This window comes from Apis mellifera, linkage group LG8 (assembly GCF_003254395.2).
Source record: "Apis mellifera strain DH4 linkage group LG8, Amel_HAv3.1, whole genome shotgun sequence".
Taxonomy (NCBI): domain Eukaryota; kingdom Metazoa; phylum Arthropoda; class Insecta; order Hymenoptera; family Apidae; genus Apis; species Apis mellifera.
The window spans coordinates 8,388,874-8,401,244 of record NC_037645.1 but is presented as its reverse complement, the minus strand read 5'-3'; the positions used below and the strand labels follow the sequence as shown (position 1 = coordinate 8,401,244).

General features: G+C 37.5%; 2 protein-coding genes across 29 annotated transcripts in view; one reads left to right on the top strand and one right to left on the bottom strand.

The window, feature by feature from the left end:
- The window catches only part of LOC411277, a 98,145-nt gene that overhangs the window by 30,788 nt on the left and 54,986 nt on the right, over positions 1-12,371 (bottom strand). The window lies entirely within an intron of this gene.
- Positions 2,726-11,948, top strand: LOC102656294. The gene is made up of 8 exons (XM_006564617.3): positions 2,726-2,833; positions 3,734-4,000; positions 6,012-6,117; positions 6,763-6,977; positions 9,013-9,112; positions 10,126-10,337; positions 10,421-10,828; positions 11,050-11,948. The coding sequence occupies exons 1-8, from the start codon at positions 2,816-2,818 to the stop codon at positions 11,419-11,421; spliced, it is 1,698 nt and encodes a 565-aa protein (XP_006564680.2). The 5' UTR covers positions 2,726-2,815; the 3' UTR covers positions 11,422-11,948.

The following is a 12,371-nucleotide window of genomic DNA, read 5'->3' as shown; positions in this document are numbered from 1 at the left end:
GTATTAAACGCTGGGGGGGGAAAAGAAACAATGCCTCGAATTCATTGTTATGAAAAGAACAAAATTGCATATAATCTCTGATTAATATACTCGTAAAAAAAGATTCGTATCTATTATTTGGTCAAGGTCTACTTACACCTATAATACCTTATACCTACATATACCAAGAAAAGTATCGTACTGCAAATATACATATACACTCAAAGCACTTGGATATCTCGTCACAGATCAAATTTACTGATATAAGTTTTCAGACACTCGACGTAGTTAGTAAACATTCTAATTTTAAACAAACTGAAATTGATACTTATCAATCGTAAGAATTAAATTACATCATACCCTACATTATCAAAATAAATATTACATTTAAACATTTTGATAATTAATGAACATCTTGACGACGAATGATAATAAACTTCCATCCCATCATCAACTATAAATTTATTTAACTCGCGAACACTTTCTTCTCTCAAACCAGAAGCGCGAATTATCTTTTCTTTTTTCCTTTCGATAGTTGCATCTATCATTCCATCCCCGAGCGAAAGTAGTATCCAATCGAATCGGTCGAAGTTCGAGAGGCGGCTCTTCGATATCCTTTCGCTCCAATTTTCCAACTCGCAAAAGAATTCGATGCACAAACGATTCCGAGAAAGACACCCTTCTAATTCCCTACAACAGCCAGCCAACTAAGATCCATTGCGCGAGAGAGATGGATTGCACCATCCAAGGCGTCGTTGGTCACTCGATCGATCCAGTTTCGAGTCGGTCACCGAAAAAAGAATTCTCGTGGAAATCGGCCCCGCGAGGCATCGCGCTAGTGGGAGGAGGGGGGATAGGAGCCGGACGTTTCGGCCACGAATTTCGCAATATCATCATCGGCCGCGTTTTGTGCGCACTTTCTCCCGCGCACGTTCCCGATCGGAAGGGGAAATATGAAAATTTTTACCGCCGATATTATTAACACGATTTTATTAATTAACAAGCGAAACAGGTGAAACTCGAGGATAATTATTGAATCGTTCGATCGCGGATTTTTGTGCAAATTTTTTTTTTCTACCAATATCCTTTATTTTTATTTTCAACACAGAAATTTTCCTTCGTTCTCGTATATCTCTGATTCGAGTATTTTTATCTATGCAATCTCGATCGATTAACGTTATTTTATTCATATTCGGAATTAATTTAATCTCGTAAAAGGATGATTGAGAATTTAATTTAAATGTATATATATTTTTTTTTCAGAGAAGAAAGAATTTCGAGAGAATTGGAAATGGAAAAGAAAAATCTTCTTCGATAGTTAAAAAAGAATTCAATTTAGGAATTCGATAAATGAAAGTGGAATGATGAGCGAGTGAAACGGGACTTGAAAGATTTGATACTTATGTAATTTAATATTCTTATTATCATCAAATTGTCAGAAGTTTGAAATCAAAAATGACTCGCTTATCAGATTTAATTGATATTATTTCGATACGATATTTTAGTAAATAATATGAATAATCGTGAATATAAGAAATTTCAATTGTTCTTGATACAAGAAAGTCGTACTTTCTTCCGCAAACGATTGTTGTACACGTAATAAAACATTCAGATTACTTATTTATGCATAATTAAGTATAACGTGAATATATTAATTAAAAACTACAGGAATCCAAACATTGTAATTTAACTACGTTCAAAATAAAAAAAAAAAAAGGAAGGAAATATTTATTTATATTCGAATCGAATAATTACATTGAAAAATGATTATATTCCTTCTCACAAAGAAATATCGAACATCTTTTACTCTATATCTAATAATTAATAACATACTTTCACTTTATCTAATTTTAACTTTGTAAAAAAGAAAAATCATGCATTATGCATTTATGGAATGCAAAAAATATATTTTGCATAACATCGAGACGATTTCGAAATTTTTCCTATTTTTTTTTACCAACAATTAATACCTTATTAAATTTAAAAAATGATTATTTTTCACAAAAAAAAAAGGAAGTAACTTTTATCTATAATCTATCTATAAAGGCGTATTTTTATTTTACCTAGTTTAATAATTTTAGTTTTATAATTTTTTACGGAAAAAAAAAAAAAGTGAAATTAACCTGAAAAACGTAGAGGCGAGATCGAGACGAGAATTATCGAGAGGTTAATCGTAACGATCTGTCGCGATTACGCGATTAGTAAACAAGTTTTCCCGCCCGCATTCCCCGGCCGCCTATCGATCGATTGCCGATCCGAAGCTCAAAGCTATTATACTACGTTATTATACCAGGCGAAGGCCGATCACTCGCCAAGGCGCCATTCGCCGTTAAATCGCGACACATCGAGTCGATCACCGCGAGACCCTTGCAAAACTTTGCCAATATAACGGCCAGGATTGGCAACGGTGGATCGATGGACGGCCTTTCCGCCAATTAATTCTCCCCGAAAAACCAACTTTTACACAATTCACCCTCGAAACTCGTCCCGAGATATTGCTCCCTCGTCCAACTGTGAAAACGAGAAAACTAAAACTGAAACTGAAGCGATGGAAAAAAAAGTATTACGATAAAAAGAAAAAAAAAATAATAGGAAAGATTAACACACGGAAAGAGAACGAGAGAAATACAGAAGAAGAATTTCTGTTACACGCGCATCCTGTAGAATCGTAGGATGCGGTGGCTGGAAGAGAGAAAAAGGCGAATCAAAACGGGTAGGAGGTGTGCACACCTCTTACGAGTTTACGAGGCCTACGCCGAACAGAACGAGCGGACAGTTACCTTTCTGTTTCGAGACCGCGAGGATCTACCTGACTCCCGCTATAGCCGTGAAGTTAATGGTGAATTGCTTCTCGGTGAGTTGTTTCGTATAGATTTTCGCGTAACACGGTATATAGCGAGCTCGTAAAATTGGTAAGAAATCGTTATAACGCGTTAACAATTGTTTTTGACGGATCTAAAGATAAGAGAAGTTGAAGAAGTAGGTAACTTACGATAGGAACGTTAGCACGTTCACACTTCTACTCCCTTTCTTTCATTCGCGACTGTTTAATTTACAATCTCGTTGTATCTCGTGGCCTTGTATTTACGAATGCTATATATATTATAAATTTTCGAAAAATCGGACATTATTCGTTGGATAAAATAATCGAGATGAATTTTTGATGTATAAATTTAATAAATTTCAATTAAAATTCGGATCGAGCCGATACTATGGAACTGGGTTAAACGAAGAGCTATGTTCGTTTAAATAAAATGTTTCGACGTATCAGCACGTTAGAACAAAAGTGACAAAATATTACGTATAGGTCCTAATGAAGAAATTTAATTAATTTAAAATTAAATTAAGTAAACGAGATATAATTAATTAATTAAATTCACGAAAGATTACAAAGTTAATTAAGAAAATGGCTTATAATCTGAATGTAGAATCGGTCAAATTAATTACGATATTTTTATATCGTCTTTTCTTAAAAATGATCCAAAGAAACGGTCAACCGGCGAAATTTCGTTATTCCTTGGGCGGAGCATTGCACGCGATCGTTACGCGAAATATAAGCAGAGTTCGCGTCTTTTTTTTACAATAGAACGGTTAAAAATATGATTTGTTGCAAGCGATATCGTTCCGCTGCCGTGGATTAAATTTTGCAACGGCAAATTCTGGCACAGTAACTAACATTTAAAACGAAACACGATTCGTTAACCAGTCATTTCCTACCGCACACATCTATCTTCTCATCTCGTTCCCTTTCCAGAGATCGTTCGAGGAGAAAAAAAACAAGATGATCGTTTCGTTGCTTTACGGGTTATTAACGTGGACCGTGGCCCAAGCGATTTCCACGTCATGGAATCCATCGTTTTCGACCCCGGCAGCCAGAATTCTACATCCAGTCACTGCTATCTACCAAACTAGCCCCGAACAGACGTTTTACGATGCGGGAAGTACGTCTTTGCTGGCACAGCGCGAGCAAGACGCATGCGCCCTATATAAAGTCGCGATGAAGCAGCAGTTTTACTTCGAGGTGAGAAAATTCGATGGAATATATATAAAACGGATAGAGTTCCAAATTAAAAATAGAATTTCGGATTTATAGATCGTGTAATTATTTCAAAATAATTAATGAACTTGCGAACAACAGGAAGATTTCTATATCTTTAAATATAAGAAAAAATAAAATAAATCAATAGAAAATCAATTATTATTTATGTGACTGTATTTCCTATTTACGTCTTCTTTTTATTTCTATTATTTTTTCATCTTTTTTTTTCTTATCGATAACAATCATTTTTTCTTTCCGCACGGCGTGTATTTCCTGCTTTAAAATGAAATTTCGTCGCATGCTTGGTTCAAAACTTCGCGGTCTAGAGAGCTCGAGCACAACGATGCGAGCAAATCATCGCGAATCGCGGTAACGAAAGTAGGAGAAAACGCGAACGCGCGACACACGAGTCCTTCTTTTCATAAAAGTTTTCGAAATCGACCTCGAATTATCTGTTTTCATCCTTTGTTACGATATCGATCAAGGTTAATTCTCGAAAAAAATGTTATTCCCGAGTAGATTTGGATCCATGATAAATTTCACAATTTTTCTCTATTTAAATTTTTATTTCGATATGAAAAGAAAATAATCGAAAATGATTTCGAAGTAATTAAGCGAAATTTCAAGTTATATCACTATTAAAAGGTTAACGCGAAATTCAGTATATAATATTAAGATCGGTTTATCACTTACTTGTCATTAGGAACGATCAGACTTATATATCAAGATATATGCTTTTTGTTTTACGAATGACGAACAAACTTTTTCAGGAAGAAATTCGAGAAACCAGTACCTCGAGATGTTTTTCCATTTGCCTTTCTCACATTGTCCTCTTGTGCTCGTTTTTCACTTTCTACTGGCAAATTATTTATCTTGATGCCAATTCTGTTCGCTCGACTTGATAAAAAAGGCAAACAAAAAAAAAACTTCCTCAAATTACGTGTATCGCGTAACAAAGAAGATATAATTATCCCACATACTAAATACAGTACACGTGAGAATGACTCAATCAATTTTCTTACACACACATCATTCAATTTTATTACACGATTATCGAATCTCACGCAGTCGTTCGAATATAACGATCGTTCTCGAAATTTTACCATTTCACAAGAACAAGGTCTTTGCCGTAATTTTCTACTCGGTGGTTACGCACCAGCGTTGCGCAACTAAATCGTTCGATGCTATTAGTAATCAACTGTCGCGAACGCCTCAATTTTCTCTCAATCTCCAGATAAATGATCCATGAGAATGAATTAAGACGTCGGGAAAATGGATTCGAGAGGAATAATAACTGGGCTATGATGGAAACCGATCCGTTGTCCGCAATCCATGAATTCGCGACAGTTCGATGCACTTGAACGTGGGCCGCGTTCCACACGATTCTTCGAGCTGTGGACGCGATTCAAATTATTTTCATTCCGTAAACCTCCGCTTGGTGGTGCGTGAGTAGGTTAACGTATATGTGCTCACGAATAGTTCCGAACGATGGCGAATAATGCCGAACGTTTATCCGAGAGATATTTTCGCGAATTGACCGAAGTCATCAACTTATTTCGTGGCTAAGAGTTGTATTTGAGATTCGATTTTTCATATTTAAAAATCTATTTCTCTACGATAATTTTATATAAATAGTAAATATAAATAGTAAAAAAAGGCGGGATAATCAATTATACGGTATCGTATAATACGAAGGCCAAGGAAATGTAGATATGTATCGGAAATGTGAAGGAACGTTAAATATTCTTGTACGGCTAGACTTGATTATAGAATTATTCTAGACGTATCTCAAACTCTTACGACCTAACAATTTAGAATGTATATACATTATGGAACAGGCTATTAGGAACGAAATTCTAGAATCGTATCATATCATTTCTACAGCTTACAATAAAGAATCGAATTTCGAAATCGCCTTTATTTAACCATGCCATAAAAATAAAAAAAAAGATTAAAATTGACGAGTACTTATACCAGTTACTTTTTTTCCTAGTACATTCATTACAAAACTGAGCTGCCCGACATAAAGGAGTTTACCCTTTGCATGTGGACCAAATTCTACAATCACAGCAATGACCATCCTCTGTTTTCGTACGCAGGTGAGAGATTTATGTTTTCGTTTCCTTTTTCCTTTCACCTCTTTTCCTTTTTTTTCTCTCTTTTTATCTCGAGTAAACGACGCGAGAAAGCGAAAGTTCCTCTCAGGCTTTTCGAGTAAAGCGAATCACTTGCCTCGAAAATAAAGTCCTTCCATCAGTAGCGTTAACTATGTCGATTCACGAACAATCACCATTGTGTCTCGGCCGATTTTCGAAGCTTCAACTCGCGCGAAACCGCGCCGCTCTACCGCCTCCTTGTATTCGTTTCCCGATACGAAGTTCCGTTTGCTCGAAATACCGGAGGCTCGCGTAATCGCTCAAACTCGGATTCCTGAGAAATCCTCCCTTGGAACGCATTTCGTAAGCGGACTCGCGTATCGCATTCTCGCGAATCGTGCGTAAATACATCATATAACGATGACGCAATTGCCCGTTCCCAAGGTACGTTTAACACGTTCTTTGTTAACCAGTTTCTAGTGTCATTTCCGGCTCGTGCATAACACTTTTCCATAACAATCAAAATGATTGTTATTATTATTATTGTATACTCTTACAAATATTTCACTGCGTGATTTTTCAATTTCTTCAATCCTAAATATAAAATATACTTTCGCAAGATTCTCAATTTGAGCTGTTTGTTTCAAGTTGGAGATCAATCGCGCGGGATCCTATCCTGGGTGGCGAACACCCCGAGAAGTTCCTACTACATGATGAACATCGACGGGCACAACTTGTACAGATTGAATTATCCGCTTCGATTGAACAAGTGGTATCACTCGTGCCAAAGCTGGAACGGCCGTACAGGAGAATGGCAGATCTGGGTCAACGACGAGCGCGTGGGTCGCGGGTTCAACAACAGGGTAAGCGGGCTTCCGGTGCTTTTCACCGAACACTCGACGACTCGATGGAAAAATTCGCGGCCGTGAAAGTGGCGCGTTACCAACACGCCCGTGGAAAATTAAAGCATCATTCTTCCGCGAACGATCGAGAGCCGGCCGCGCGTTCTGAATTCTAACCTAGTGAAAAATCTACATGGGGAAATTTCAACCAACTTTCTCGGGAAAGTAGAGTGCGCGACGTTCGACAAGCGATACGTGTATATATATATATATGACTAACGTTTATACGTCAGAATTTCCGATTCTAAAGTAGTATATTCATATTGTATATAAAATTGAATTACAACTTACTATTAAATACACGATTAATAATTAGATATAGATCGTAAACTGTCTACATAAATTACATTTATATCTTTTTAGAAATTATGTATTTAATGTTAGTTTAATTTAACGATTGGCGAGCGTGTAAACAGGAAATTGTTTCCAATTCCAACTAATTATAGTTCAATGTTTCTATTCCTCTATACAACCGCACTATTCTCTATTCGACGATTCCATACGAATTTACACGCACTGTTCAAGAAATTCGATTCTTGCCTACTCTTCAATTCCTAATTAATTATCATACCGCTTCGAAACTTACAAATACGAATTATATTACATTTGCAATTGCTACATCGTTCCAAACGTCAATATAAAAACGAACAGCATCGAAACACTTCCCCCTCGTATCTTCGACAGATATACATCGGTTCCTTTCGCTATCATTTGCCCCTGGCAAATCGTTCGCCGTTTATCACGCCACATTCTCGAAAGTCGTGCAACAGTCGGCGCTGCAACCGTGACGCCTAAACTCACAGTAGAAAGCAATCTTCGGAAACGGTATACCGTGCCCCCTCCCCGCACAGCGGAGGGAAACACACCGCGCGTCCGGTTCTAGGTCATTCTCCACACATTTCTCCGCGGGATTCGAACGATTCGCTTGCGTAACCCCTCCTCTCCTCCTTCTGCCTCATCGGTCCCCGCTCAGATCGGATACAAATCGCGCCAAGAATTTTCCCGAGACTTCGGCTTCCGGAATTCCAACCATTCCGTGTCCTTACGCAGATAACCCTCTCGCTCTCGCTCTCGCTCTCGCTCTCGCTCTCTCTCGCTCTCGCTCTCTCTCTTTCTCTCTCTCGCTCTCGCTCTCGCTCTCTCTCTCGCTCTCGCTCTCTATCTCTGTCCCCGCCAGTGGTTCGCTTCTCGCGAGGAGTACGTGGAAAGTCGTTCCACATTTCGTCTCGCGATTCTCCCCTCCCCCACGATGCGCTGTTTCGCATCGTTCGGTCCGGATTCTCGATATCGAAGCTATCGATTCTCGAAAACTCTCGCCGTGTTCGTGTCCACAGGTGGGATATTAGGCGGAATATAATATATCGGATAGAGATATATATATGTACCGGGCGTCGATAAGGAAGGATCGAAGAATGCACCGGGTGAAAGGAATTTTATTTCGCGAGTAGGCGGCCCGTATTTTTGCCGCGTGAATGAAGAAGAGAGATATTGGGGGCGCGGTTGAATAACTGGAAATAAATATATATATATATTTCCACCGGTCGGGTGGAGAAAACTTTCTATACGGATTGTGGGAGATGATGGATATGTAAAAGTACGGATATGTAAAAATTATGAGAAAAAAAAAAATTCGAAAATGTTAAATCTGTTAACGAGAGATGTTTATTCTATTATGTAATTATTTCTCTCTGTAATTTTTCTCTTCTATAGGTGAAGGAAATTATGAGAGATAATTGACTTTTAATCGCGTCAAATACCGAAAATGAAAGTTTTCGCGGAATGAAAATCCGTGGAAAGGAAAGGAATGGAAAGGGAAGGGAAGGGAGCTAGGTTTTGAACTCGTGAGAACCCGTTCCTCCTCCATCCAGTAATTTTATCCTACGTCTCGTTTTGCAAATGAACGCGTGCTCCGGCGTAACACGCGCGATTAACAAACAGACCTTCAGACTAATTCGACACGGCCTTAATTCGCTCGTATTTGCTCTTTTCTCGTTAGTTGGTCAGGCACGTGATCAAAGGGGGTGGAATAGCTATCACCGGGCAGGAGCAACGACAATTAGGCGGCGGCTTTTTGGAAGGTGAAGGCGCTCCTCCAGGTAAAAAAAAAAAAAGAAACTTTAATATCAATAAATCTTTTCCAATGTTTTCTGAAAAATTACGAATTCTCTGTTGAATATAAGATATGGAAAAATTTTTTAAATTATTTAAAAAAATTAATCGAAGAAATATTTCTAAAAATAATTCAGATTGAGAACCACTGTTACGAACACTATCTATATTCTTCTACTTTATTATTATTAAAAATTATATATTCACAGGGATGAATATTTAAAAGAGGTGATATTTCTAAAAATTAATCAATCTATAGATTGAGAACCACTATTACGAACACTACATTCTTCTATTTTATTATTATTGAAAATTATGTATTCATAGGGATACTTGAAAGAGGTGATATATTTCTAAAAATTAATCATAATCTATAGATTGAGAACCACTGTTACGAACACTATTATTCTATTTTTTTATTACTAAAAATTGTATATTCATAGGGATGAATACTTAAAAGAGATGATATTTCTAAAAATAATTAATCATAAAATATAGATTGAGAACCACTGTTACGAACACTATCTAGATTTTATTTTCTTATTATTAAAAATTATATATTCATAGGGATCAGATACTTAAAAGAGATGATATTTCTAAAAATAATTAATCATAAAATATAGATTGAGAACCACTGTTACGAACACTATCTAGATTTTATTTTCTTATTATTAAAAATTATATATTCATAGGGATCAGATACTTAAAAGAGATGATATTTCTAAAAATTAATCATAATCTATAGATTGAGAACCACTGTTACGAACACTATCTACATTCTTCTATTTTATTATTATTAAAAATTGTATATTCATAGGGATCAGATATTAAAAGAGCTGATAATGTAATTATATCAAAATAAATAAACGCCAAAGATTATTAATTGGAGGAACGATCCTTTAAAAATTATTTCCACAATATATTGATTGAGAACCACTGCCGCGAACGCAACTCCATTCTATCATTTCATCGCTATTAAAAAGTTATCGTTATTCCCCAGGATCGGGTGGATATTTAGGAGAGGTGACCATGGTGCAGCTTTACGAGGTAGCCCTGTCAGCGGGGAAAGCGCACAAGGATCACAAACACCATCATGCCCATCACTATGAGCACGACACGGAAAATAACACGCCCAGACCTACGCGGCCACCGGTCACCGGCCCCCCCCTCCCGCAGCATCCCTATCTGACGGGCGGACAGATCAATCATCAGGTTCGAGCATCGACACTCGCAATGCGAGTCCCTCTCTCTCTCGAATGGAGCCACGATACGCTAACCTTGTCGAGTTTTTTCAGATAAAACTCAATCCCGGAACGCCGCTGCAAATCATTCAAGATGGAGTCACCCTGAGGCATCCGGCCCTGATTCCACGCCACCCGCCACCTCAACCGTTACCACCCGCGAATCCCAATTCGGTCTCGACAGCGTTCCCTTTGCAATCTACCCACTTCTTCGGGAATCTGCAGTCTACCGTCGTCGGTTTGCCTTCGGCTAGCGGAATAACCGCAGCCAACGCGGCGGATGGTAGTAGTCCGTATCGCAATCTCTTTAAGAGAGAGGAAAATTCGTTGGGAGTTGAATCCGAGGAAGAAAAATCGTATTCGAGTTTTGAAGAGACAGTGATCCAGGTCGGAAAATCCACGATCGAGAAGAGGGGGACCGAGAAGAATGGAGTATCCGAGGAAAAATTTTCGGATGGAAAGGTAAGAAATATGATGTACTGAAATTCGCGAAATTTTAGATAAGTAACGTAGTGTTATACTTCTTTATCTAGAATACATTTATAACAAATGAAAGTAACTAGAGTTCCTACGTCTTCTTTAATTCAAATTTATTATTATATACCTAACGATTATCTAAGGGAAAAAGGATATTTAATTAGTTAAAAAATATTTCGTTAAAATTAAATTTAAATATATTTTAGGTAACGTTCGTGCCCAAAGAGGAAGACGAAGACTTAAAATCGATGGATAAACGTGATTCTCCTAAAAAGAAACGCGGTCTATTGCAATTGGACGACGGTCTGCTTTTAAACGACGGTTATATATCCCAAGGACTAGACGACGAATACTTTTCGGGGCTAACGAGCTTCGGTCTTCACTTGCCGAAATACGAGGACAAGGACGATGAAAGGGAGCCGGCGGAAGCGGAAGTAAGAATGATCATGAATATCTGCGACGGTTGCGCGGACGAACCGTTCGCGAAAGCTTTGATTATGGGATGGAGATCGGTCCCTAAGAAGTTGTATTCCGGCGCGGTACACATTCCGGCCGTGCAAACGTGCAAGGCGTTCTAACAAAGACGATCGACCGAGCGAAAGAGGAGACGACTTCGTAAGTTATCGTACGGGTAGGTTCGGGTCCACTCGGGTCCATTCGCGCGGCATCGACCAATCCCCGCCAAGATTTATGGTTATCGCAGTCTCACTCGGTAGTCGACCGCTATCGCTGACACAGGATCTTTCGTACGTGCTGTGAACCCGAGGCCAACGGATCTCCAAACGCGTTAGCTCGATTACGCGATTACACGTGCGCCGGATAGAACGGATGGATATCGATTACAGGGGAAAGCGATTCCGATCGCGTTCGGAGACGTATTTATTATTTACAGTAGCTTTGCCCCGGGGTTAGTCACCCAAGGTATACATTTAAGTTTACGTATATATACGGCGTATTAAACGAAAATATTATGTAAGGACGTAATACGGCGGTTACAAAAACAAATATTTCCGTATACCGTAGTATTTATTGATTAGAATTCTCACTCTCGCGTTTTTCGATAATATGTAAATAAGACGCGTAATAAATTCGAATGTGCGATTAACATGCGAGAAATATTTAATATAAATTTTATAGTCGTATTTCTCGTTTAATGCTTTAATCGGTCTTAAAGTTAATCCAAAAACGATACAAATAGAAAAATGCAAACCGAAAAAACATACATTGGGATATTGTAATTAATAGTTTTTATATTCGTTTATAATAATACTTAGAGTAACGGATAAAAGTCTAATTAATTTATTAAAACAAATTAACTTTTTTAAAATTGGATCAAACGAATCTTAAACTTTTTTGAAATGTAAAAAGATAATTTACTATATGATACATAAAAAAATTTTTGAAAAAGTTACACGTGATCAGAATTATATAAAAAAATAATAAAAGTTCTTTATCTGAGCCTGTAAATTTTAAATATACATTTTTGTAGATTTATATAATTTATATTATATATATAAAATTTCATCAA

Coding starts and splice junctions, on each gene's coding strand:
- LOC102656294 (XM_006564617.3), top strand. Junction 6,978..9,012: donor GTCGCGGGTTCAACAACAGG/GTAAGCGGGCTT, acceptor TTTTCTCGTTAG/TTGGTCAGGCACGTGATCAA. Junction 9,113..10,125: donor AGGTGAAGGCGCTCCTCCAG/GTAAAAAAAAAA, acceptor GTTATTCCCCAG/GATCGGGTGGATATTTAGGA.